This window comes from Podarcis gaigeae, assembly GCF_964106915.1.
Source record: "Podarcis gaigeae genome assembly, chromosome: 6".
In the NCBI taxonomy this organism is placed as follows: Eukaryota; Metazoa; Chordata; class Lepidosauria; order Squamata; family Lacertidae; genus Podarcis; species Podarcis gaigeae.
The window spans coordinates 1,842,111-1,869,676 of NC_139682.1; the positions used below are offsets into that span (position 1 = coordinate 1,842,111).

General features: G+C 48.6%; 1 protein-coding gene across 3 annotated transcripts; it reads left to right on the forward strand.

Moving 5' to 3' along the window:
• The first annotated feature begins 132 nt into the window (after positions 1-132).
• On the forward strand, positions 133-26,138 carry RPRD1B (regulation of nuclear pre-mRNA domain containing 1B). Of its 3 annotated transcripts, none has more exons than XR_014565663.1 (7): positions 133-292; positions 5,815-5,944; positions 7,085-7,218; positions 10,058-10,170; positions 10,710-10,836; positions 11,849-12,232; positions 13,048-13,730. XR_014565663.1 is itself a non-coding variant. In XM_083744645.1 (7 exons), exons 1-7 carry the CDS (start codon positions 142-144, stop codon positions 24,353-24,355), a joined length of 981 nt encoding a protein of 326 aa, XP_083600771.1. In that variant the 5' UTR covers positions 133-141; the 3' UTR covers positions 24,356-26,138. The 3 variants fall into 3 exon arrangements, 2 of the variants coding, with proteins under 2 accessions (XP_083600771.1, XP_083600772.1); XM_083744645.1 differs by lacking the exon at positions 13,048-13,730 and adding an exon at positions 24,206-26,138 and having other exon boundaries at positions 11,849-12,024; XM_083744646.1 differs by lacking the exon at positions 13,048-13,730 and adding an exon at positions 24,206-26,138 and having other exon boundaries at positions 133-286; positions 11,849-12,024.
• Positions 26,139-27,566: the final 1,428 nt, after the last annotated feature.

Here is a 27,566-nt window from a genome sequence, read left to right on the forward strand (position 1 = left end):
TTTTGTGTCGGCGGTTGGTGGTCTGTGAGGCGAGGAGGGAGGCCGGGCGGGAGGGAGGGCGGCGGGGCCGGGCCGCTCCAGCAAGGCCGCGCCAGGCCGGGCCGGGCGGAGCTCCTCTCCTCCTCCGCCGCCGGGCGCGCCATGTCCTCGTTCTCGGAGTCGGCGCTGGAGCGGAAGCTGTCGGAGCTGAGCAACTCCCAGCAGAGCGTCCAGACGCTGAGCCTGTGGCTCATCCACCACCGGAAGCACGCCGGGCCCATCGTCACCGTCTGGCACCGAGAGCTCCGTAAGGGTGAGGAGGAGGGAGGCGGCAGGGCGCCGGGGGGCGCGGGAGAGAGAGGAGGCCGGGGCGGGGGTCGCTCGGTCTCCCTCCCCCGGGTCCCTTCTCTTGTGCAGTGCGGGGGGGCCAGCATGGCCCAACAGTCGCGTAAAAGGGAAGGCCACGCCCCCTCCTGGGGGGGGGGGAGAGAGAGAGTGGAAGCAGGGGGCCAGCATGGCTGAGCCCTTGTGTAACCAGGGAAGGGGGTGGGTGGGTGTGTTGCCAGCAAGGGCACCAATAATTGATCAAACAACATAAATTCCTATATACATAAATTCCTGCAACAACACAGAGCACAAACACCACTCGAATTGCAAGGCCTACCAACTTTGCCCCCCTCAAATATGTTATGGGACCTCAGCTCCTAGGAGCTGGTTCTTGTGGCCGCCAGCATGGCTGAACAGTCATGTAATCAGAGCAGCGTGCCCCCCTCCTGGGAAAGAGCGCACAAGTTGCCAGTAGGGGTACCAATAATTGATCACATAACACTGTTAACGGAGAAATCTGAGGGCTCCCTTGGAGAAAAAAAACAAGGACACCAGTCAGGAATCCCAGAGCAAAACAGCAGCCAGGAGGCTGGTCTTGATTGAAGACTGTCGTGGCAGGACTCCCACCTGCCACAAGATGGAAGCCCCCAACAAAAGAGAATCCACACTTTTATTAGCTGCTAATCCCCATGTTACACCCCCCACCCTCCAAACTACATCATGGTTACATCATGAAAGGGGAGTCTGGTGGCAGGAATCTGAGCATCCTGGACCCTGCCCCATGGTTCTCCTTGCCCTCCACCAAACACCCATCAAGTGTAACAGAAAAGATATTTACATTTCCCTGTTTCCCAGCCAAGTTCATCACACCCTTTTGTCTTCATCTGGGTTTGTTATTTCTGGAATGGCTGCCTGTCTGGCACTCAGGTATCAGGATGCCAGGAATGATCACTCAGGCAGAGGGGCTGCTGAGGAGCTGAGCTTACCTGTCTATATGAATTTCTGAAGTTTCCCCAGTGAGCCAGTGCATAGATAAATAAGTGAATTGTTACATTTGGTATTGTGCAGAAAAGGCCCTTTGAATAGATAGGAAGAAACTGTGATGAAGTGTTTGGTGGGGACAAGTCACAAAAGTGATTATTCTGATTTTGGTAGTGGGCTGCATGTGCATGATATCTGCTGGAGGGGCAACCCCCCCCCCCAACCTATACATAAATTCCTGCAACAACACAGAGCACAAACACCATTTGAATTGCAAGGCCTACCAACTTTGCCCCCCTCAAATATGTTATGGGACCTCAGCTCCTAGGAGTTGGTTCTTGTGGCCACCAGCATGGCTGAACAGTCATGTAATCAGAGCAGCATGCCTCCTCATGGGAAAGAGCACACAAGTGGGGTGGGTGGGTGTGCAAGCGTGGCATATCCAGAGCACCGTGCCCCCTCTTTAGAAAGCATGTGTGAGATGCCAGCATGGTTGAACAGTCGTGTGATAAGAGTGCCAAGTCCTCCGAAAGACTGAATTAGTTTAGGGAATGCCAGCATGGCTGAACAGTCGCCTAACCGGAGCACTATGTGCTGTCCTGGAAGGGTGTGTTGTAGGAGAGCCTTCAGAGCAGGGCTGGGTTGTTGGGAGGCCTATAGAGGCTCTCCAGATCCCGTTGTTCCCAACATCTTTGTGCAACAGCTGTGTGAGTTGTGAGCTGGAAGTGTGGAAGTTTTTCTCCTGCTTGCAGGGCTGGTATCAGAAGGTAGCTCTGGGAACCATTACTCCATGCTGTTAGTATGTGCTGTATGTGGAGCTGCTCTTGAAGACACTTGGGGATCTGTAACACGTTCAGAATGCAGCTGCTGGGATTTTAACTGGGAGCAGTCCACTGGGATCATATCTTGCCAGTTGTGAAAGGGCTTCACTTGATTCCAATACAAAGTGTGGGTTTTGATTCTGAAAGCCCTACATGGCTTTTGACCCAGGTGCCCAGGTACTTACTAATACATAGAAATATTAAAAATCAATTACAATAAACACACCTGTACAATTAAAAGACAGGTCCTTCTGCCACATCAAAAGAGGCCATGAATACTTTAAAACCTTAATCTGATTCTCCAGATGATCAACCTGCCTGGATGTTAATATCTTCTACTGAGGCCTTTTTTCAGGTTCCTGTGTCATTGAGATAAGGTGGGTGTGTGGTAACAGAAGCTGGGTGTCTTCTGTGAACCACCCTGAGACCCCTGGGTATAGGATGGTAAATAAATTCAATAAATAATAAAAATTCTGTTTGCTTCTGCAGGGCAGCATTTAGGAGCTGGGGATCCCTGCTGAACTTGGGCTGTTGGCTTGTTATCGCTTAACATCCCAACTTGTAATTTGTAATGCAACTTAATCTGCAGGCTCTTACCCCACCCCTCTCAGTGGCGGCTTGAGCTGAAGATTAGCTTGGAGAACCTGAGCATAAGAGCTGATGATGTGGTCTTCGCAGCTTTGATCAGGGAAGGTTCAGACTTTCTGCCTGTGGAACTCCCACTGGGACTGGTCCTTGTATGATTCTTCTGTTCCTCAAGCTTCAGTTTTGACAAAATGTCTACTAATTTATCACCTGCTGAGTTGTTCAGCTTCCCCGTATCTGCCCAACACAGGGCCTTGACAAAGGATGTGTTTGAGGAATTAAGAACTTACCTTGTGGCTGCTTTTCTAATGGCAGGTGCTGAGCTCAGCTTTACCCCCTCATAAGAAAGCTATTCTTCCAGCCTTGATAGTATAATGAATTGATTGTGTGTCTTGGTGGAGAGGCATGTGTCAAAAGGCACTCTTTGCTTAGTGCTGGGTAAACCTGGTATGGGAAAGGGAGGGTTTAAAGATTGCAGGCCTATTAGGGTCAAAGTCAACAGGGGCAAGCCACCCATTGGCTCAGAACATCTTCAGAAAACTAAATTGTGCAGTTCTTGAATTGCTCTGAATAGCCTGGGTTGTCTGTTCTCTGGTGCACAGTATAGTCTATTGTTCAGTATTCAGCTTCAAGGGCAAAGTGTTTGTTCTTGATCCTGTCCTGCTGGTTCTAAAAATATACGATTTGCAAATAACATTTGAGCTGACTGTTAGCAAGTAGTGATCCCTCAGTTGGTAAAGTAAGAGAAAGATACCTGGTTTCACTCCTAAATGGGGTCTCCGTAGCTGGTGCCCTTCCAGGAGTGTGGCACTCACTTTGTCTGTCCCCATCTCCCCCTGCCCCTCCAGCACCCGGCGGTACCAGGTCACATCACCTTAGGGTGATGCCTTGCTTCTACAGTTAGAAAGCTCTGTTAGGAGTCTAAGGTGTACTTTTATTTTTGGGGAGTTTAAAATGTGCTGGTTGATGCCAGGCACTTACCGCTATAGACACTCTGAACTTAATGAACTATTCAGAACACTAATGAAATTGTCATGCTTTGAATTGGGGAGGGCAGAAGACTTGCAGTAAAGACTGTGCTACTGCTGCTCTGACGTGCTGTGGCATGCATTTTTTTGAGTCAATTTGATGCTCCGTGGCATGCATTTTTGATAGTCAATTTGTTAACTGCCCCTCCTTGGTTAGGATGCCAAGCAGTTTCTGTATTTTGACTCAAATGAGCCAGTTTGCATTGAGTGGAACCTGTTGAACGCATGGTGCAAAGAAGCCGTGTGTGTGGCTCACTGCAATGAAGTTGAACTTTTATCTTCAGAACAGATAAAAAGGAAATACAGGGAACAACAGATTTGCGGCGGGGGGGGGGGGGTTACGTTCCTGACCCCTGCAAGCATCTGTGGGGTGTGAATAAGCCCCTCCCGCCACTGCCCCTCACCTGTGTTCTCTTAATTTGGTACGAGGCTACCAGGCTGTTGTTGTTTTTTAAAAGCTTAGCTTTGATACTGTGGCCTGTCAGGTTTGAGCAATATAGGGCATGCTTGGATGAAAGATATCGTAGAATCGCACAGCCTGTCAGCATCAACATTGTTTTCTGGGGCTTCCTCTTTCCCCAAGCCTTCACCGTGATTACAGATGAGTTCATTCTTGTCAATGCCACTTGCTTGCTTGTTTTTAAGGATTTCTACAAATAAGTCATATTTATTGGCTTTGATATTGAAATAATTACCACTGAAACAGCTCAGTGCAGCCAAGCAGTTCACGCAACTCTTCTTGGAATATTGTAATTAGAATGAGCACCAGCTGCAAGTGCTGATGGTGCAAAGAAATGCTTTTTTGGTAGCTGTTTTCCTTTTTCTTCCCTTCAACTCTCCAGGCTTCCTTTCTCTTCAAGTCTGGGAACCTAAGGGCAGCAGAATTCTATGAAATTTGTTAATTTAGACACCACACCATGCCATAGGGGTTGGCGTGGTTTCTCAATAGAGAGTGACTCCTTTTGTATTTGGGCAGGGATGAGCAGGGCATCTGGGAAGGGCAAGTCCATGCCTGGCCCTAGTTTACCTGGTGCTTTCCTACCCAGACCCTGAGCCCTGAAATCTTTCTTTGAATGCTCCCAGCAAGTGAGGCTCCGCAGGGGATTATGAGTCGCTGAAAGAGTCTCTTCAGCAGTGGCCTGCCTCTCTGTTGTGGAATGCCTTTTCCTGGAAAGTCCACAGTGCTTAGTCTAGTTCAGGGGTCAGCAAAGTTTTTGTGGCTTGGGCCGGTTCATGGTCCTGCAGACGCCGCGGTGGGCCAGAGTGCGCATGCACGCATGTGCAAACGCTATTTCCAGTGCGGAGGAGACATGTGCAACTTCCCATAGGCTGGCAGCAGCTTCCTGCAGCCAATGGGAAGCCAGCCAACGTTACAGAAGGCGGTCCCTGCTCTGCTCCTTGCCGGTTTAGCACGGCGCACGGGAGCTGACCGAGCGGGCGGTGGGGGTCCATGAACCAGTTAAGCGACCCCCATGGGCCCTTTGTGGCCCATGGGTCTAGTTCCTTTTTGCAAAGGACATTAAGATTTTCTTAAGCTTTTAATGTTTTTAAATTTGCTTGTTTCCTTTTATTTGTTTCTGGTTGTGCCTTATTATTTAATGCTGCGTTTAAAATAATTTAAACAATAAATGTAAACAAAAAAAAATACAAGATAAAATGCAACAAAACAAGATTTGTTTCATTTTGTAAGCCACCCATCTGACTTGAAATAGGCTAATTGAGAGCTGTTTTGTCTTGAAAGCATGGCGTTACTGAGGCTAACCAGAGGAACCTTCAAGAACAAAGCAAGCCAGCTTGGGAGGTCACCTTGCATGAAATGAAATATATACTAGCCTGTGGAAGCTGACGCCACAATAAACCATCTGTTGGGTCTTTCAGTTGCCACAAGACGTCTTTCCTTGTGCTTCTGCAGCTCTGCTCTGGTTAAGTGTAGATCCGCTGCTGGCTTTAAAGAAGGGGGCATGAAATGAGAATTTGGCTTCTGTTTGTGATGTCGACCTCGAGGGTGGCTGTGAGACTGAATGAAAAGGATGGGTGACTTGAGAGCTAAACATGCTATACAGATATTTTTTTCCCCTCTTCTATTTCCCTAGCAAAGTCAAGTAGGAAACTGACTTTCCTATACTTGGCCAATGACGTCATCCAGAACAGTAAAAGGAAGGGGCCTGAGTTTACAAGGGAATTTGAATCGGTTCTGGTGGATGCTTTTTCACACGTTGCCAGGTATGTATAGCAACCTCTTCTAATGCCTCTGGCAACCTCTAGGCTGGATTGCTGCAATGTGCTACTTGTTAACGAAAACAGATCTTCAAGGGAGGTCCTTTCTTCGGTCCCACCACCCTCATAGGCACACCCTGGGGGGATATGGAAAAGGGCCTTCTCGGTAGCTGCTCCTAGACTCTGGAACTCCCCCCCCCCCCCCGGGAGAAGGTAGACTGTCTCCCTCCATGTTGTCCTTCAGCAGGTGAAGACCTGCATTAGGATTGGGGGGAAGGGTTTGCTCTCTGCAGGCTCTACCCCTACTGTACTACAAGGGGCTTCCTTAAGGCACGCTTGCTTTGTTCCCTTTGGGATTGAGCTGGACACGTTGTATTTGATCATTCTGCGCTGCAGAAGTGTTCTTTTCAGATTTCAGCAAATCTAACTTTCCTTTGATCTGTTATTTGAAGAGTTATAACTGTGGCAAACACATTACCACTTGGAGTATTCCCTGCAGAAATTTCAGCTTGTTTTTTTCAGACCCCCAGTTGGCAGCCTTGTGCAATTGCTAGTTATTCCACGTGCCTTTGCTCTGTCTGAACACCATTTTAAGTGAGGTCAGCTTCTCAAATGCTATGGATTTATCAGATTTTTTCCACCAGATTGCCTTTCTGCTTGGCTCGCTCCATCTGTCATTGAGTGACTGTTCTCTCACTGTGGGGCAAGCTACAAATGAGCAGCTACGTGTCATTTCTTGGCACACTGTATGTTATCAGCTATTTAAAGGCTGTGGTGCTATTTAGAGAAGACCTTAGTCTGCAAACTGATTATATCTAGAACACAGAGATGAATAAGTGAGCAAGTGTGTTCTGGATAACTCTATACTTAACTGGATGTGTTGCTGGTGACTAAGTATTCCTTTTACTTTGAAATTGCATATTTCCAATTTGTGTGCCTTTTGATATAAGTGGCTAGCATGCTGGTGAACACCTTACTTGGGAAGTCTGATGGGTTTAGCTCAGTTTCATCCCTGTTTTGTCTCTGATTGTGTCTCTCCTTAAACATTTTATGTGGGAGGGAAGGAATGGAGTGGACACCCTCTACCACTTTCCCCCCTAGTGTGTGTTCTCCCCTTTCTGACGTTCTGAATTTTTGACCCTCCAGAGAGGCAGATGAGGGCTGCAAAAAGCCCTTGGAACGATTGCTGAACATCTGGCAAGAGAGGAGTGTGTATGGCAGCGAGTTCATACAGCAGTTGAAACTGTCTTTGGAAGACTCCAATAGCCCCCAACCCAAAGGTAAAAAAATAGTATTTGCTTTTTCGAAACACCCTTGACTCTGATCGAGCCACTTTGACAAGGTAGCGTGCTAAGGAGCAAAGAATGGTGTGTTTATGGCAGTGGTGGGGAGCCTGGGGGCCTTTAGATGTTGTTGGACGAGAACCTTCATCATCCCAGGTCATTTGGCCATGCTGACTGGGGCAGATGGGAGTTGAAAAACATCTGGAGGGCCACAGGATCCCCAGCTGTGGTTCATGGCCGTTTGAATTCAAGGTACCTGCGCTCAAGGGCTCCTGCTTGGTTGGAACTGAACTGGTGACAGTCTTCACATCTGCACTGTGTAGACACTTATTGTATCCTGTCCCTCCAGCGTCTCTGTAAGTTATGTTTGTGGAGCGGGGTCCATCATCCCAGGGGTCTTTCTAGGCCCTGGCAGGCAACAGCCAGAGTGAGACATAGGAAGTTGCCTTGTACTAGATCATATTACAGTGGTACCTTGGTTCTCGAACTTAATCCAGTCCAGAAGTCTGTTCCAAAACCAAAACATTCCAAAACCAAGCTGCGTTTTCAGATTTAGATTTAGATTTAGATAAATTTATTGTCATTGTCCGTATATACACAGTATACACAACAACGAAAATCAAACACCCAAGACCGGATTCACATACACATTCGCACGTATCTCCAACACTCTCATCCTATTCAGACATAATCTATTAGAACATAACATAATCCAGAATATAACATAACCTATTAGAAGCATAGCATAACCTAAAACCTATCTCATTCCTTTTCCCATAGAAAGTAATGCAAAACGGATTAATCCGTTCCTGGCTGTTGAAAAACTACCCCTAAAATGCTTCTCCCCACCTTCCTAATCAGTGCGATCTTTCGATCTCTTTCTTTCTTGATCTCTCTCTCGCCAAAGCGGCTGGGCTGCTGAACACTGCCGGGATGCTTCTCCTCACCAGCCCAGTCAGCGCAATCTCTTTAAAAACAGAAGTGCAACACTAAAAACGGAAGCTCAGGACACGTTTGACTTCCCCCAAAAAATCGAGAACCAGAACGCTCACTTCCAGGTTTGCAGTGTTCAGGTTCTAAGTTCATGAGCTAGGCTGTTCGAGAACCAAGGTACCACTGTGGTTGTGCGTCTACCCCTGCATTTTCTCCTGACTGTCGGCATCTCTTCAGGCCCTCAGCTTCATCTGCTCTCAGATGGTTTACCCTTTCCTTATGAGCTTTACTGCTCTGTTTTTCAACGTAATGACACTTGAAAGGGGTGCTTGGGACAGAGTGCCCTCAGCACAGCTGGCTTTCCTCAAGTTCTTGGTCGGAAGATCTGGCTTGGCAAAGAAGAGGGGCCCGCCAGCTTCAGGAGGGTTTAATTTGCAGCCTGGAAGCCAGCCAGAAACACCTGACCCCTTTGTCGATGGCGGCAGCAAATGCTTTCTGACCAGCTTGTGCTTCATCTTTCTCCTGGTGCTGCCAGATGCTGCTCCCCTTCCAGGCATGATTGCTGAGGACATGCCAAACATCCCTTGCCCTCCAGCTCTTCACCATCTGTCCGCAGGTTCCCACCTGCAAAAACATGCCGATAGTTCTGTATGCAAGGAGGAGGAGGGCTGGTATTGGGCAAACCTGGAGTTCTGTCCAAAAAAAGGGAAGGGGAAAAGAACCAGGGGACACCCAGCCTCCCAAAATGTTTTCTGAAAAGCCTCTGCATGCTGTCCTTCTCTACGATACGATACAATAATCTTTATTCTCAGGCAGCTAATCCTAGTCTGTATAACCCTGTACCTTCTTCCAGAAGGCAGAAACTGAAAGAGATCATTTCCAGGGTGCGCACTATCCTGCGCTATCTCTGCAGCTTTCTTATAGCACCTGGAAGCATAGATTTGATCCAAGGTGGGAAGAGTGCACCCAATTATTCTCTCCGCAGTCTTTACAACCCTGGACAGCATTGTTTTTTCCCTGACCGTGCAGCTCCCACACCACACACACAGAGACCATAAGTTAATACACTCTCAACAGTACAATCGTAAAATGCCATCAACAGGTCCTTTGAGAGATTGTTTTTCCGGAGGATTCTCAGATTCTCTACCTTAGATGGGAGGGGTTTCTGGCATCCCAGAGCGCTTTACTTGTCTGGTCTGCAGGAGAAGACACAGGAATCCAACAGCGCCACCTTGAGATCGCCCAGCAATTCAGCCTGAGAAGGATCTGCTATGGGGAATGGGGAAGCCTTTTGTCTTTCTACCTTGGTGCCTGCCTCCCCAGGTTACTGCAGGTTCCTTCTTTAGCTGCAGATCTGCAGTGTTCTATTTATCTTTGGCAATTTGTGGGGTGGGTTTTCCTTTTTTTTAAAAAAAAAAAAGGAAGTAAAATTCATGATAAGCTGATGCATACAAAATATGGAAAATTCTGGAGTGTGGCCTAATGATATGTCAGTCTTCAGTTGTTCACACCTTCCTGATTCTTCCAGAACCTTTAAACCAGTGGCAAAGAATGCCACCCATCACCAGTTGTGCAAGCTCCCAAAAGCTGCCCCAAGCAGTGCAGAATTGAAGTGAGGGGAAATGGAGGCCTCTGTGGTTTCCCTTTTATCTTTCTCCCCACCCTGAAGGCAGGAGGCTTGTTCCTCAACCTGATCTATGGGACACTGTGGCAGGTGAGGTTGGCTTCTGCTTTAAGCTTTTAGAGCTAACTTTTTCTTTTCTTTTTAAAAGATGAACCTGATCAGACTTTGACCTTCAAAGCAGTTTAGGTTTTATCACACATGCACACACGCTTTTCAAAAGGTACCACTGGAACAATGTCTCCTTGCAGGTTGTGACTGTCTCTCTGTGTCTCTTCTCAGTTACAGAAGAGAAAAAGTCATTGAAACGAACATTTCAGCAGATACAAGAAGAAGAAGATGACGATTATCCCGGGAGCTACTCCCCGCAGGACCCCAACGCTGGGCCTCTTCTGGTATGTCTGGAAGGCCAAGGATTGAGAGAGATAAAGGCCCTGGATTCTAAAGAGAGAGCCACATGGTGGCGCCATTAGCAAATGCAATAGGAGGACCAGTGTTGTTCTGTTTATTTGCTCAGAAACACGCCCTCACGACTCAAGGAAGAACATGGAACATAGTAAAACGGAACATAAAACAAATATTATTCCATAAAATTGCTGCAGTCAAAGCAAAATAAAACAAATTGCCCAAAGCATGACAGTATATTATACCCAGCATGGTGTGATCTAATTTATATATGGCGGTAGATGATTCCAGGAAGTTCATTAAACTCAGATTTCCTGCTCTGCTGTCTGTTCTGTGGACCAGAAATGGGGGTTCAAATATTCTGTGATTGTAGTTTGGTTTTGAGGGTGGCTTGTTGACCAAGGGGTGGGGAGTGAGAGCTTTCGAAAAGCAAGACTTGTGTTGGACTAAGAAGTTAGAAGCAGGGTGGTGGTGGCTACATGCGCTGGGAAAGTGATCATGGCAGTCTGTTTATGTCTCAATTGCGCAGACTGAGGACTTGATCAAAGCCCTGCAAGATCTGGAAAACGCGGCTTCGGGAGATGCCACAGTGCGGCAGAAAATTGCCTCTCTTCCCCAGGAGGTTCAGGACGTGTCACTCTTGGAGAAGATTACAGGTGAGGCTCTCAAGTGCCAACACTTGGATGCAGAAGGCAGGACACAACTCTGTTTCTGCACCTGGAAACTGCCCAAGGAGACTAGCTTGTTTTTAAGGGTTTCCTTCACCCTCAGATGCCAAAAGACGAATATGAACCTGCCTTTTCCCTTTTTGTCCTGTTCCAATGTGGCTTGAACTTTGTTGGGCCACATGCCAAGCCCTGCCTGCTGCTGTTTGTGTGGCAAGAGCATTTGACACGTTCCTCACTGAAGGGGATCATTGCCTTGTAAAGGGAGCCCTGCATATTGTGTGCAGAGGCTGCTGCTTTAACTGACCATGTGAGAGGCCCAGGACACATTTGTTCATTTCTGTTCCTCTCTGGCCCTCGATGACCTCCTCCATCACTGCTTACAGTGTCTCACAGTGGAGAAAAGGATGCCACTTTTGCAGTGTGTGCTGCTGGGTGGAGATCTAGGCAGAGCACCTGATGCATAGGAGCTGCACTCCCAAGGCAACTGTGGTAGCACAGCTCTCTTCACAGTAGGGCCCAGGGGGAGCTGAATCAGGCATTTAGCAGTAGAGTTCGCTGTCTGTGCTCATCAGAAGAGAGCCAACACAGTTTCAGTTCAGCACTGCTTTTGCAGAGGGTGGCACTGCAGCTATCAGTTCAACAGATGTTCTTCCCCAAGTCCTCTAAAGCGGTCTGCTCAGGCCTTAGCAGCTTGCTAACCTTGGGCGCAGACAAAGTGGCTGTGGGACCACCCCTCCCTGCAGATGTGCCGGTCTGCTTCCTGGATCACCTGCAGCCAGCCAGCCTTAACCCTGACTTCTTGGCCTTCCAGAAAAAGAAAGGACACTTTGGGCTAGCTGCACTTGTCTTCCTCTGCCAGTGTTTAAAGAAGTGTGTTGCTTGCTGGTCCTTGTGAAATCCACACTTGATTGGAATTCACCCCAGATGAGCTGCTTTTTGTCACCCACACAAAGGCTTTTGCACACAGTCACTGTTGATTATTTGCCACCTTTGTGCCTAGACAAAGAGGCTGCCGAGCGTCTTTCGAAGACTGTGGACGAGGCATGTTTGCTACTAGCGGAGTACAATGGGCGACTGGCAGCAGAGCTGGAAGACCGGCGCCAGCTGGCACGCATGTTGATTGAGTACACCCAGAACCAGAAGGACGTGCTGACGGAGAAGGAGAAAAAGCTAGAAGTGAGTAGCGTTCCTCCGATAGATGCCGAGCAGTGTCCTTTCTTAGACGTGTCAGTTCCTCGGGTCAGCCCTGGCTTCTGGGGTTGCTTTAATCCACATTTCCAATAATGGCCATGTGGTTTGCACAGTCACAGCTGCAGCAGTCACACCTGTGTCTCCTCCACCACCCCATGGGCATGAAGCTGGGGACTGTGGCCTCTCCAGGTGTGTGCACTGAGGGCAGGAGAATGTGACGGGAAATATGACTCCAGGAATGTTCAGACATTGGCCTGAACACAAGAATGGTCTCAAAGTGTGGGCAAGGGCATGTGCCTTCCCATGTGGTTTGGGGAAGATCGGGATGGGTCTTCCAACCTGCATTTGCTTGAACATACGTAGAACCCCCACCAGCAGCAGCCCTGAATAGGGGCCCTGATTTATTACTAACCATTGCATGATATATGTGTTTGTGTGAGTGGTAGTTGCATGTAGACCTTCCCTGTGCAATATGGCCAGAAAGTAGGACTGCTGGGAGAGTGCAAGACGACAACACATGAGACTGTTTTAGGTGGCACTTACAGGCCCCACCCATACTGAGAGCCAGTGTGGTGTAGCGGTTAAGAGCGGTGGACTCGTAACCTGGTGAACCGGGTTCGATTCCCCTCTCCTCCACATGCAGCTGGTGGGTGACCTTGCGCTAGTCACACTTCTCTGAAGTCTCTAAGACCCACTCACCTCACAGAGTGTTTGTTGTGGAGGAGGAAGGGAAAGGAGATTGTGAGCCGCTTTGAGACTCCTTCGGGTAGTGATAAAGCGGGATATCAAATCCAAACTCCTCTTCTTCTTCTTCGCCTTCTTTTGTTTATTTGCTTTATACATAAAAGTGTCTTTGTATGTCCGACATAATAAAAATAACAGGAATGCTATAGTCAAATATAAAAGCAGTGATAAAAGAATACCTAAAGTGCTTATCCAGAAATACATATATATTTAAGGAATACTTCCTTCCTACCTCGCCTGAAAACAGGCCACAGATATGACTAGTTGCCCTCCCAGTTAAGACCCAAAGGCCTGCTGGGTAAATGAAAATGGTTTTTTCCTTGAAATAGACAATGATGGCACCAGGTGAGACTCCTTGGGGAAGGGCATTCCACAGATGTGCCACCACCGAAAAGGTCCATCTGTGTGGCCACCCTCTTGTCACCTCCCCCCTTGGGTCAGGCGCATGGAGAAGGAAGGCCTCAGATGATGAATGCAGTGCCTGGGTTGGTTCATGTGGGGAGAGGCAGTCCTTGAGATACTGGCCTCCTGAGTCGTATATGGCTTATCAGCACTTTGAATTGACCCCAGAAATGAAATCATAGCTGATAAATACAGATGTGTGAAGCTGTATGCTCAGACCATCATGCCCTAGTAAGCAACCCACTCCAGCTGCAAATTTGAAACAGTCTTGAACTACATGACTCCTGGGGTCCCTTCCAACTCTATGATTCTCCGATTCAAAGGCAGTCCCATATATAGTTTATTTCAGCAATGTAACTTTCGAGGTCACTGGAGCGTGTGCACCAGAAGTTAGGCTTTCCCTCTCCAGATAAGGCTGTTGATGGAAGGCATTCTGTGCTCCTCGGGGGAGAGAAAGATAGCATCCTTGTGTGTAAAGCTTGAGCATAGGAAGTGTGTGTGTGTTTGGATTGATGTTTGTATACAATAGAAGGCATCGTGTTTTAATAAAGTAAAGGGACCCCTGACCATAAGGTCCAGTCGTGGCCGACTCTGGGGTTGCGGCGCTCATCTCGTTTTATTGGCCGAGGGAGCCGGCATACAGCTTCCGGGTCATGTGGCCAGCATGACTAAGCCGCTTCTGGGGAACCAGAGCAGCACACGGAAATGCCATTTACCTTCCCGCCGGAGCGGTACCTATTTATCTATTTGCATTTTGACGTGCTTTTGAACTGCTAGGTTGGCAGGAGCTGGGACCAAGCAACGGGATCTCACCCCGTCATGGGGATTCGAACTGCAGACCTTCTGATCGGCAAGTCCTAGGCTCTGCGGTTTAACCCACAGCACCACCCATGTCCCTCTATGTTTTAATAGTTAATGTTAAAAACATGATGCAGTGGTACCTCGGGTTACAGACGCTACAGGTTACAGACTCCGCTAACCCAGAAATACTTCCTCGGGTTAAGAACTTTGCTTCAGGATGAGAATAGAAGTCACGCGGCGGCAGTGGGAGGCCCCATTAGCTAAAGTGGTACCTCAGGTTAAGGACAGTTTCAGGTTAAGAACGGACCTCCAGAATGAATTAAGTACTTAACCTGAGGTACCACTGTACTTCACTTGGAAGAAGGAACTCCTTAAACATGATCTTCCTCAAAGGAAATTTGAGTTCTGGGTTGCTCTGGCGTTAAGTCCAGGTCAGCTCCCCAGTATTATCAGAGTCCCCCCACTTGCACTTTGCCGGTAACTTTCCTCTTCTTGGTTCACTTGATCTGCTGTGCTCAGCTTTTCCACCCTCGCCGCCTGCTGCCATCTTGCGAGTTCAGCTGAAGCCCTTTTGAATTGCTGTTGACCTGACATGCAACCACACATGTGGGCAGATGATAAAAGCAGTTTCGTAAAAAGCCGCTTGACTTGGGAGCACAGGAAGCAGCTGACAAATATGGCTTTGGCAGCAGGCTGGAGCTCGCCAGCGTCCAAAAGCCACTGGAAGAGAGCGCATGAGCGGGGTGGAGAGTCATTTATCTGCAATGTACCATTTTCAGCAGGGCGGCATGTTCTGCTCTGCACCCTGGGATTATGACGGGAACATAATTAATGATTCTGCTTGTATGGCACTCTGCCATCTGTTGCGTTGCCCCTGGCTAGCACATTAAGGGCTTCCTGTGGCTGTCAGGGCTGACTGTTAGGAGCAGCTGTTCTTGGGCGGAACGTGAGTTGCTGCAGAGTGCAGAGCTGTCCAGAAGGAGACAGCGAGTGCTAAGCAGGTTGTCCCAATGGCAGCCTCTTGTCCTGCCACGGGGCCGGTGTTGTCTCCTCGAAAGCTGCATGTCGCCCTTGCTTTTCAGATTGCCGCTTTCTCTTGGCTCTTGTCTTGAACTTGTACATGTTGTTGCAGATGTCACGGACGCGCTTGCACTGCAGCTCTTCTTGAGGCTGTTGGCTGATGAAATCTACTATAAGACTGGGAGCAGCGCGTGGTTTTAAAACGTGCCGCTTTGTCCCTGACGTGGGCAAAACACCCCTACGGTTCAAGGAGTCGTGGCTGGCACAACAGTGCAACTGATGCACTTGTGCTAGAGTCATAAGCTCACCTCTTTGCCAGTGAATTGGGCAAGGCTGCCATTCACATTTGCGTGAGACACTGTGAGACACTTTGTAAGGGGAAGCAGTTCTCCTTGAAGTCCTAAGCCTTTTGGGTCCTTGGGACCTCCCAAGTCTGGTATACCCTATTCTGCATGTGTTAAGGAGCAGGATTGTTCCTTAGAAATGGGTTTGTGGTGGCTCAGGTCACTGGTAATACCACTGCTGCCAAAATACAACGTTGATTGATGCATGTAAGATTATTAGCATACTGACCAGTATAAAGGAATCCTCCAGCTACATCTCTTGCTGCTTTTCTGGGACCTGACCTAGGAGGATTGCAAAGGGTGGCGTAAATGTACAACTTGGTGTGTTTCAAGCACTCTGGCAAAACATCCTCGGTATAGGTTTCTCCCAGGTGCCCTGTTTGCTTTGTTTTGCCCTCTTACGGCACAAGGTCTCTACTGCAGGAAAGCCAACCCCTCGTTCTCAGAAAAAGTGCGTTGAAAGGCCAAAAACTTTCTGGAATGAGCTGGGAGGAGAAATTTGGCTCCCCTCTGGCAAATCTAAATTGGGATTTATTTTGCTAAGTCAGGAAAAGTCTGCAGTGCTCTGATCAAATAAGGCATCTTCAGGGGTGCTCCATGTTCTCAAAGTGATTTTTCGCCCAAGTAATTAAACAGTTAATCCCTTTCTCTGGCATCACAGCTAGCTATCTAAACATTGGGGTTCAAATTTAGAAGCTGCTAACATAATCACTCATCGGTCAAGGCAGATCCTGCAACTAAATATTATTTACATGGAATGCCAGTGATTTCTCATTGCAGGCTGTTGGCCAAGGACTGGAAATAGCGGGGCCTGGGGGCTCTGGGCACGCTTTCTGGGCTCTGTCATACCAAAGCATTAATCAAACCAGGACGTATTGCCAAGTGAGCTAACTCTGGAGCAAAGGAAAAAGTATTGAGTTTTAATCTTCATTAGGGGATAAAGAGACAAGTTTCACCTTCAGAAGCCGTGGGTTTGGGTTGAAAAGATGCAAAAAAAGGGTATGATGTCCGTCCTTGACACAGTGTGCATATGGAGGATGCAATTCACAGTTGACATGTGGAACACAATCTCATACCTTATTGACAACAGTGAAACTCTGCATTGCTCATGGGCAGAGTGGTTGAATAAACCTTGGACGACTGTTTTTGCAGATAAAGCCAATGTGCAGCAGGAAGGCAACATACCAACAATTATCATGACAAAGATATTGAAAGATGAGCCCTGCTCATTCAGTTTTGGAATGGCAAAGTAGCAGGCAGATTGCGTCCTTATAATTGATTTACACCAACTTAACTATCTGTGGTGTCCCCTCTTTTATTACTTACTACTCTTCATTCCCTATTACAATATTCCGTTTTGTTCCTTCTTTCTTTTTCAAAATTAAAAATGTAATAACGCACAGACACGGCATTTCAGCCCTTGTAAACAGTTTTCAAGGAGGCCAGGAAAGGTTTGTTTATTCATTTATTTTTAAAAAAATGTCTACTGCTGTGTGGTATATCAAAGGGGTTTACAGCAATAAAAGCACAAAAAGGTAAAAGCAGACATCAGTTAACCATTGTAGAAGGGGTGTCGTATTAATTGCCTGCATAGTTTACAGCAGGCATTCAAAAGTTGGCACAGAAGGTGCCTGCCGAATTTCTGGTACACCCTAAATTTATTATTATTATTATACCTCTGGTGGTACCTTGGGTTAAGTACTTAATTCGTTCCGGAGGTCTGTTCTTAACCTGAAACTGTTCTTAACCTGAAGCACCACTTTAGCTAATGGGGCCTCCTGCTGCCGCCGCACCGCCGGAGCACAATTTCTGTTCTTACCCTGAAGCAAAGTTCTTAACCTGAGGTACTATTTCTGGGTTAGCGGAGTCTGTAACCTGAAGCGTATGTAACCCGAGGTACCACTGCATTTATTAAACTTTTATACCAGCATTTATCCATAGATTTCAGGGCAGTTCACAATACGTTGGATCCCGAATGCCTTGTTAGTCAGAATGTTTTGGCTCCTGAACGCCGCAAACCCGAAAGTAAGTGTTCCGGTTTGCAAACACTCTTTGGAAGCCAAATGTCCAACACGGCTTCCGTGGCTTCTGATTTGAGTGCAAGAAGCTCCTGCAGCCAATCGGAAGCCGCGCCTTGGTTGTCAAATGTTTTCAGAAGTCGAGCGGACTTCCGGAACGGATTCCGTTCAACAACCAAAGTACGACTATAAAAATACAGGCTCTATGCCTTGTTATCAAGTGAGCCTCATCAACCCAGGGAATGACCAGCAGCGCTGCAGCAGGTGATCTCAGTGCTCAAGGTGGGGTCAAAGGGTTCAGATGGTCCCTGATTTACTACAGTGGTGCCCCGCAAGACGAATGCCTCGCAAAACGAAAAACGCGCAAGACAAATGGGTTTTTCGGTTTTTGCGTCGCTTCGCAAGACGAATTTCCCTATGGGCTTGCTTTGCAAGACGAAAACGTCTTGCGTGTTTGTTCGCTTTTTTCCTAAAGCCGCTTGAAGAGGCGCAGTTGCGACGGACCGTGCTTCGCAACAAGGACCTTGAAGCTGGCTCTGTAGTGGATGGGCGCAACTCACAGCGTATCTCCCTTTAAGGCAGGGATGAGGGAACTCTGAGCCTTGCCTGGATTGCGGCTCCCGTCCTTCTTGACCCCTGGCCCTGCTTCCTGGGGGATGACAGGCTCCCCATCCCTGCTTGAAGCAAAGAGATCCCACTGACACCTGGCAACTACTTAAAATGAATGTACTTCTCCTGCAAACCTTGGGCTCCCAGGTCCACTATTTTTGGTGGTGGTTGGGGTGGCATTGAGATCAAAAGGAAACCTGTATCTGGAACAAAGTGTGATTGAAAGTTGGTCAGTTCCCTTTTATACATATGTGGCAAGGCTGTAAGAAAGCCAAATATTGGGAGATGATATATTCAGAACTAAAAAAGATGTTTAAGCTGTCATTCCTCAAAAAAACCAGAGATGTTGCTATTGAATATTATAGAGGATGAAAAACCTAAGAAAGTACTTGGCCTCTTCCTAAGCGCAATGGCAGCGGCCAGAATAATTTATGCTCAAAAGTGGAAGGACAAAAATAGTCCTACAGAAGAAGAATGGCAAAATAAGTTAATAAAATATGCGGAATTAGCAGTGTTGACTGCAAAGATAAGGAATCAGGATGAGACAGATATAAGAGAGGAGTGGGAACACTTTGGAGAATATTTAAAGAAATGCAATAATTAGATGAATTTCCAAGCAGAGTTAGACATATGAGCAGTAGTTAAAAACAAGCAGAAGAGGAGGGTAATTAAGGAAATGCAGCTCAGCAAGGACTAAACAAGAACCCATGAAGGGATGTGGGGGAGGTCCAAGTATTTAAGATAAAAGAAGATAAGTACCGTATTTTTCGTCCCATAGGGTGCACCGGCCCATAAGGCGCACCTAGTTTTTTGGGGGGGAAATAAAGGGAAAAAATTATTTCTCCCCCCCCCCAAGGCGCGAGGCTGGGGCCCCCAGAACAGGCTGCTCTCCGCAAGCCATGGGAGCCCTCCCGTGGCTTGCGCAGAGCTACCCGAAGCCCCGGTGCGACTGCTCAGCGCGCTGGGACTTCGAGATAAGAGGCAGCGCTGTGCAAGCCACAGGAGGGCTCCCCCGGCTTGCTCTTATCCCGAAGCCCCGGCGCGCTGAGCAGTCGCTTCGGGTAGCTTCGGGATAAGAAGCAGCGCTGCGCAAGCCGGGGGAGCCCTTCCGTGGCTTGCGCAGAGCTACCCAAAGCCCCGGCGCGACTGCTCAGCGCACCAGGACTTCGGGATAAGAGGCAGCGCTGCGCAAGCTGGGGGAGCCTTCCCACGGCTTGTGCAGAGCTACCTATAGCCCCGGCGCAACCGCTCAGTGCGCCGGGGCTTCGGGATGCAGGCAGCTCTGCGCAAGCCGGGGGAGCCCGGGGGGAACTCCCGCGGGCTCCCACGGCTTGCGGATAGCCTGCATTCGCCCCATAGGACGCACACACATTTCCCCTTCATTTTTGGAGGGGAAAAAGTGCGTCCTATAGGGCGAAAAATACGGTATAATGGATGTAGCAAACTATGGAAAGAGAGATAGAGAGTGTGTGTGTGTCTGTGTGTGTGTGTGTGTGTGTGTGTGTGTGTGTGTAAAATGTTGCTTGCTCCCCTCCCGCAGCTGAGTCAGTGTTTGGCAACCATCTAAAGCCGCAAGTGTGCAGTTCTTTGTTGCAGCTCCAGCCTTTGAAATGTGGACAGGGAGTGGAACCCCCTTTTCCAGCAAGCATCTCCCACACCTGCCCACACCCTGCCTTGCTTGCTCTGCATCCCAGTTCTGCCCTACACGCTCGGTGGCAGGTTAGCAGCCCCGAAGGATGCCTTTTCCTTTAATAGCTCAGCCTGCACAGCGTCTTTTTAAAAGGCCCGTGTTGAATGGCGAATCTGATTTAGTGTGTCTCATCTGGATCTTCCGAAGGAATTTCCCTGAACCTCATCTCAGCTGGGATGGGAATTGAGCATAAGTCACGGAGTGTTTACTTTGTCTGTCTGAACCCTGCAAGTCAGGAACAGCCGGCCTCAATTAGGCCTATTAATATTTTGTGTTGTTTTTTTGGTTCAGCTAAGTCTTTACTACTTTGGTTTGGCTGTTTCCTTTTATGGGTAATGTGCCTCCCTCGTGGATGCAGACCAACCATTTTAGGACTGGGTTTAGGGGGTCATTGACTGCTTAACGGGCTGAACACCAGAGATTTATGATGGCTTGTTGTTCGCCATCTGAACTCCAGTTAGTAAGCCTGGTGAGAGAGCATGGTGGAAATCTCGGTGCCGCCACTGCTTATGTATGGGTGCCCCAGAATCATAGAACTGTAGAGCTGGGAGCGGGGTCCAGAGGGTCATCTAGTCCAACCCCCTGCAATGCAGGAATCAGCTGCAGGATCGTTGGCAGACGGCCATCCAACCTGTGTTGAAAAGCCTCCCAGTGAAGGAAAGTCCATCACCAGCTTTCTGTCCAGTCTAGATCAGGGGATTTAATCCCCCTGCCCCACAATTGCTGTGGGTCTTGGTGGACCATGTAATGATTTTTCTGCCAGTCATAGCAATTGTAATGCACTGTACTAGCATGGTTTTTAATTGCATTTTTATTGCTGCTTTTATTGTGTATTGTATTTTACTCCATAGAATGATGTGGAATAATTGCAATGCCATAAAACTAACAATCAAACTAATGCCTATTGTTTTCAAATCATGAGACAATAAAAGAAGCAATAAAAATACCAAAGAAATACAATTAAAAAACAATATGAGTATGTAATGCGATGGATGTCCCATCTCCCATCTTCATGCACAGTCCAGAGGCCACAGATGGTCTGCATGAAGCCCAGTGGCCTGTGTACCACGCCTTAGAAGCCCCTGGTCTAGATGAAATAAGGTCCTCAGATTAAGGCTACACCATTGGAAAATGCAGTTTGGGGTAATTTCCTTGTGCCTCTCCAGACAGTTGTGTTACAGCACAAATAATTTTTACCCTGCTGCTCTAGTGATGATTCTCTTTTGCCACAGTTGCTTGGAAGATCATTTACAGATTTTTCTCAAGGTTAAGCACTCTGTCCCTTCTCGTCAGGCGCCTCTTTGGGATTAAATGTAATCCTGAAAGAGCTCTGTGAGAATTGAAAGGGGAGAAGGATTTGGGTCAGCTAAGCCCCCTGAGCGTGGGGAGTGGACTGCGGCTGTTGATTAGTTGGGGAGCAGGCGTAGGGGACATTGAAATGCTCCCTGTTGCTCGTGGGCACGCTCACCCTCTTGCAGGATGCCTGGAGCAGGGGCCTGCCTGATATATACACTTGCATGCAGTCGAGTGTTTTTCCAAGAGAGAATGTATTGCATCGCAGGGAGCCGGACTAGATGGCCCTGGGTGGTGAGAGAATGAAGAAGCGCTGACTTCTAGGAAGGAACCCCCCCCCCCCTTGTCCTCCCTGTTGAGCCCTCCGTTCTGCTCCCCTGCCCTACTTTGGGGGGAGAAATTGGCCTGGAGGAATAGAACATCCTTCTGGGAATGTGCCCTCCCTGGTAGTTGTGGGCTCCCTCTTCCGACTGGTTATGGGGAAGGACCCCCAGGCCTGGCCTGACGGGTTGACAGACACCCCCCCCCCCCCATTCTTGGGTGCAGGAGAGCGAGGATTGGCCTGCAGCTCTTGCCCCCTCTCCCTCCTGGCTCTCCCAGTGCCGCATCCATCACTGTCGTTCAGAGTCATGTACTACAATTTCCAGGCAGCAGATTCTTGGCAGGAAGTTATCTGTAGACTCAGCTGTGTCAGCCTCCTGTCTGTGTGCATGTTCAGCTACGATAAAATCCCATTTCTGTCTGCGCCCCTAGGCAAGGCAGGAGAGCTTGTCCTTCAGCTGTTAACACACTCTTCCAGCCTATGTTTTTGGAAACAGCCGGAATGACTTTGGCAGAATATATACCAAAGGGGCAAAGAATCATAGAATTGTAGAGCTCAAAGGAACCGCAGGGATAATCTAGTCCAACCCGCTGCGGTGCAAGAATCACACCTAAAGGATCCCTGACAGATGGTCATCCAATCTCTTTTAAAGCCTTCCAGTAGAGGAGGGTGTGCAGGCTTCCGAGGGACTTTGTTCCACAGTCCAACAGTTCTTATTGTAAGAAAGTTCTTGATGTTTAGTCGGAATCTCCTTTCTTGTAACGTGAATCCATTGGTTCTGACCCTCCCCTCTGGAGCAGGAGAAATCAAGCTTGCTCCTTCTTCCATGTGATGGCCCTTGAGGTGTTTGAATGTGGCCCTCATATCAAGCTGGGTCAGGGGCTGGCGCAGGATGCTCCCAGCCACCCATGGGAATAAAATGGCCCCATGCACCCCACAGTTGCTTAACCCCACCACTGGTCCCATCTCACGTTGCATGTACAGAAGATGGATGGGGGTCTGTTTCCAGGACTAGCTCTGCTTGTCTCCTGGACCTTTGTGTTATTGGAAAGAAAATGTTGTTCTTCCTTTTTCACGTATCCTTCTTGGCTGTGCATGAGGTCAGACTCTTCTCCTTCTCCCTGCCTCCCACTGCGAATCTTCCTAGTTTTTGCAGGGCTACAGCTGGAGCGCAATGCTGAGGGGTTTAAACAGCAACACACCCTTCACCCCCATTAGAGCTCTGGCTCCCATCCTGAATTAGAGCTTTGCCACCCATCCTGCAGCTTCCTGAACCCAGTGCAGCTTGTGGGTGCAGGTGATGAAGAAGTCTCTTGCCACAACAAATGCCTTCATTGCCCAGGAGCTGCCTGATGCTTCGCTGCTGGAGTCCCATTTCTGGGCCACATCCTGAGCTGGTGCTGTGGCAGTGTCTCCCTCCCTCCTTTTGCCAGAGAACCTCCAGCTATTTATTTTATGCCTGATGAAACCTGCGGTACCTCTTCTGCAGTCGTCCCGTCTACTGCTGTGCATCTTCACATAGATCTCCATGAAGGAGTGGCCTGACACTCTCCTCAGCCTTGGAATCCTGCAGGGATTAGCAATAGAAATCCATATCTGTGCATCAGCCGCTGTTGCTGAATGTATTTAGTGCTCCCACAGCAAACGGGGAGAAGAGCACACCACGGGCCCCAGTAGAAGTGGGGCTTTTGCATTATTCCTGCTGTAAAGCCGGGATCCTAGAATTGTATGATCCCAAAGGGCCACCTAGCCCAACCCCCTTGGATGCAGGAGGGAAAGGTGGGAGGTGGCTTGGAGATGAAGAACTCTTGCACTGTTGTTTGGCAGACAACTTGGTGAGGAGGCAGCACACTCTCCTCCCCCAGTTCTAAGGAATAGTCAGTGTGTCAGTACCCTCATCCTTCCTGCGGGACAAGGGTCCCCTGGACCTTTAGCCAAGAAAGCCAACCAGAGCAATGGTTGTGGCTCAGGAGGTTGGGTTTCCCACAGCACTGCACCCTCTTCTGGCAGAAGCAGCTGGGTCAGAAAGCGTTTGGATAGTGGGGAAAACAAGGGCACAGGGAAAGCATTGGGGAGCAGCATTATGGAAATTCTTAGCTGTAACCCACCCCCAGAATGCTTTGGTTAAATGCTAAGCCTGTGTGTGGCCTGTGGTTGGATGCACAAGATTTTTTTTTACACATAGAAAACTAGACAGTGAGCATTAAGACTTTCCCCACTGCAAAATTCCTGACACTATCCAAAGGCCACTTCTCACACCACACTTTGTATTCTGGACATGCACGTTGTGTTTTAGTGCATCTGTGACAAAGCCTACATGTGCTTGTGTTTTTGGCAGGTCATAAACTGTTCAGAAGCATTTAAGCCATGTACAAATGCTGTTGAAATCAGCCTGGATTGTCCCCTTGTTTTTTGTGTAAGATGGACCCTGGGAGCTGCACGTGGGTTGAGCGGGACTTCCAAGGTCGAGATGAGATGAGCTCCTTGGGCCTCTTGCCCTGAAGACCCCACAGTCCCCCCCATTCCCCCAGTCTTGGTCAGCCCAACCCCGTCAGATTTCAGAAAGCATAGTGAGTTGTGCGAACAATATATGTCTCAGGTTGCCTGCCTTGTCCCTGCCGCTGTGCCCATTTCGTGTTTCACCTCCTGATTTCCTCTTCCTCCTGCTACGCCCCCTGTTTCTTCTGCTCCTTAGTCTGATACTTGCTGTGGCTCCACTTGGCCCAGCGTAGAGATGAAGCTGTAGAATTTCTGCCCGTGGCTATAAATGGCAATCACATTCACATTATGTTGCAACAAAAGCAGGGAAGGCTGCAAATCAACTCTTGACTGCAGCTAAGACGGGGGTGATGGTTGGGAAACAGGAACATCGTCTAATTCGTTTTTTCCTTTGTGTTTTCTGTTTTTCCCTTTGTCCCCCCAGGAGTACAAACAGAAGCTTGCTCGGGTAACTCAGGTCCGCAAAGAGCTCAAATCTCACATCCAGAGCCTTCCCGATTTGTCGCTGCTGCCCAACGTGACGGGTGGGTTGGCACCTTTGCCATCTGCTGGGGACCTTTTCTCAACTGACTAGGGCACGTGGATGTCTGCTCTCCCCTTCCCCTCCCTCCACCCACAGTTCCAGTTACTACCAGCAGGACACCGGAAATTCCCACCGCATTCTCACACAGGAAGGACTGGACATAGGATGACTCTCCTTTGACCCTCCGCAGGACATGTTGTTGCAGTGGCACGGGCAGGCATGGCTCGCTTTCGGAAGGAAGGGGGCAAGCGCCCTCACGTTGGGCAGAAAATTCAGTTTCTCTTTGGCTGCCCCCATTAGCACCTCCAGTTTCCACCACCACCTGTGCAAATCATGTGTGTCGTCTTCTGAGAGCTTTTTAGGCAAAAGAAAGAAAAGTTGATGTACACTTTTGCTCTCTCCCCCTCCTTCCCCTCATATAAAAAAAGAACTGGATTGTTTCCGAATTGGTTTGGTGTGTGTCAAGCTTGGTTTTTCTGGGCCTCACAACTCTGGCATGGGCGCATGCGGCGTGGCTGTGTCCAGGGGCCGAGGCCTCCGTTCTGCGGGTGCATCTCAGTGCAGCGTGGCTCCTGCTCTCTCATGGCATGGCTGCGTGGAGATGCAGCAGCGCACAGGTGACCAAAAGGAGGTTGCGTGGCCCAGGCAAAACTCCTCCTCCTCCAACCAGCACTGCCCTTTGTCTTTCATTCAGCACATGTCAGTTTTGCTCAGGCTCCCTTATCTTCATCCCGCAGTGGGAATTCTCAGGAGGCACCCACTTGGGATGTGTGACCCTCTTAAGAAGGCTCTGAGACCTCAGTCAAAATTCTTCTGTGCTGTAAGCAGATGGGCTGAGCTTAGAAGTAGGTTGCAGGTGTCCACTTCGTCCAGGGAAAGTCCGTTGGCATGTCAAGTCCATTAAAGGAGCTGGGAATTGCGTAGCTGTGGTCTTGTTCCCGTTGCTGGTCCTTCTCAGGGATGGGGAGCATCTGTTGCCCTGCGGATGCTGTGGATCACCAGCTCCCATCATCCGTGATCATTGGGCCTTTCAGTCAGGGAGTCCAACAACATCTGGAGGACCTAGTCAAAATCCTGTTCGTGTTTTCCCTTCACTACACAAGCAGTGCAGGAATATTTGCACATCTGGAGTAGGCAGACTTATTTTGCAGTGATAGCAGCTGTTCTCCCTTTGTTTTGGGGTCTCCCGTTCTTTCCCCACAAGGAAAGCAAACCTCCCAGCTCCAATTCATTCCAGTGCCCACAAGGGCCATCCCTCACACTCTGATCTTTAGCGGAGGGGGCTTCCCCCTCCCCTCCCCTGGGACCCTGCTGTATTCCCAGAGCCCTCTGCCCTCCGTTTGGCCTGCAAGTGTCCTGCATCTCCAGTGTGTGTTTGCATGTGCCAAATCCAGCCACAAACATCAGCATGCATCATGGCGCTTTACGTTATCAGAGGCAGGAGAGTCCTCCATGCAGTGTATTTCCCTCTAAATACATCAGGGGGTCATGGGGAAATCCCTGAGGGGTTGTGGCAGAGGGGAGAGGGTTTGGACACAACAGCACAGATTAGGCAATCCACCTGTTCCACTTTTTATTTTTAACGTCATTGAAATCCTGTGAATTTGATTTGCTTTAAAGGGTCAAGGAGGGGCAGGAGTCTGGCTGGGGACCCAGTGCTCCGTGCAAGATCTTCCCTCAAGATCAAATCCACATTCTTCCCCCCAAACATTTTCTTAAATCTGTATATGAATCGGTCTAGAAATAAATTTAGAGGTATAGGCTGCCATTTTCGCAGCAGCATATTCTGAAATGTCTCATAAATATATTTTTGAATAAAGAGGGTGTCGTTCAACAGGTGCGAGTGCCTCTTTTTTTGGTGGGCTCTACCGTGTATGTTTCAAAGTCTTGTGCTTGGACAACAGCGTCTTTGGACACCTGGAAAGTAACATTTATTGGCTTTCTATGGATAGAGCCTACTTCATCAGATACAAGGGTGACACTCTGTTGTTCTTGCTGCCTCAGACTGATCTGGCTGCCCCTCTGGAAAATCCTGGAATTCCCAAATATGGGTGTTCAGTCAAGGGTATTTAGTTTGGAAGCAGTTTCTGATGTAGCTGGATGTTTGAGGTCCATAAAGCTCAACAGTGCCTGAATCAACTTCTTCCGAATTTGGTGCGTTCTGTAGCCAGCTGACTGATGCTGACAGGTGTACTCCATTTTCAGAGAGCACAGGTAAGTGCCCAAGTTCAGCCATCAAACCCTCGCAGTTATTTTCTCTTGTGGAACTTTAAATGTTGATTATTGGTTCCTGGAAACCCATTAATGCTACCCAGATTGATTGGGAGAGTTTAGGCATGAGCAAAGGATGCTGGCTGGCTGCTGGTTTGCAGAAGAGCTGTAACTTGAAGGAGCTTTTTTCTTAAATAATAGTCCTTGGTTAAGTCCTGTCCTCTCCCATTTAGAAGGTTATTAAATGGCAGTACAAGGGATGTAATGTTTCTGCCCAAGTTCAGTAGCTGAGCGACTTGCGTAGATGGTCTGACTGGGTGCTTAAGAATGCCTTGCAGAATCAACCCACAGCCCCATCTAAAGCAATGTTCTGGGCCCAGCCAGCTCCCCACTTGAAACTAGTGCACAAAGGAGTGACCCTAACCCTTTTCGATTCCAAACAGAATTATAAATAAATGTTATGTTTTGTTTTAGTACATTTTCCCAAAGAGGGTAGCTGGAAGCATCTGTATGTTAGATCATGCGTTAAGGTCTTAATGCCAAAATGTGTCCTTGGCCCCCGATTCCTTGCTCACGTAACGACTGGGGATCTTCCTTCACTCTGTGGCAACCACAGTGTGTCACAACCTTGAAAAAGCAGCTTAGGGTGCTGGGTGCCTCTTGCAGGGCTGAGGCTCAGCTCTTTACAATCAGTCCTCAAGAGCGTTGTGTATCCTTCTAGCCCCTTGTTTTCCCTTCCATGCACAGAGAAAGAGCCAACTCCCCAAATTTGTGTGTCAGCCAAGCAACTTGAAGCTCTCCCCCCCCCCCCCCCCGTGGATGGGTTGCCAGTTCCCGTCTGCGGCTCACAGGGAGAAGCAGAACAGCCCAAAAACTTTGAAAATCTGGGCTGTTCTGCTACATGGTGCTTGGGATATTTTGGCTGTAAACTGCGGCGCATACAGGAATGGGAGTTCAGCATCGCATAATTGCTACCAGCACACAAACGGAGCGGAGGCCACATCTTCCTGGACGCTTTTTAAATTTACTCCATTGGGGGCAGGGGGACATC

Excerpts from the sequence above, each read along its gene's own strand:
- RPRD1B (XM_083744645.1), top strand. The coding sequence starts at position 142 with ATGTCCTCGTTCTCGGAGTCGGCGCTGGAGCGGAAGCTGTCGGAGCTG. Across the intron at positions 5,945-7,084 it reads GCTTTTTCACACGTTGCCAG|AGAGGCAGATGAGGGCTGCA; the intron begins GTATGTATAGCA and ends TTGACCCTCCAG. Across the intron at positions 10,837-11,848 it reads ACTCTTGGAGAAGATTACAG|ACAAAGAGGCTGCCGAGCGT; the intron begins GTGAGGCTCTCA and ends CTTTGTGCCTAG.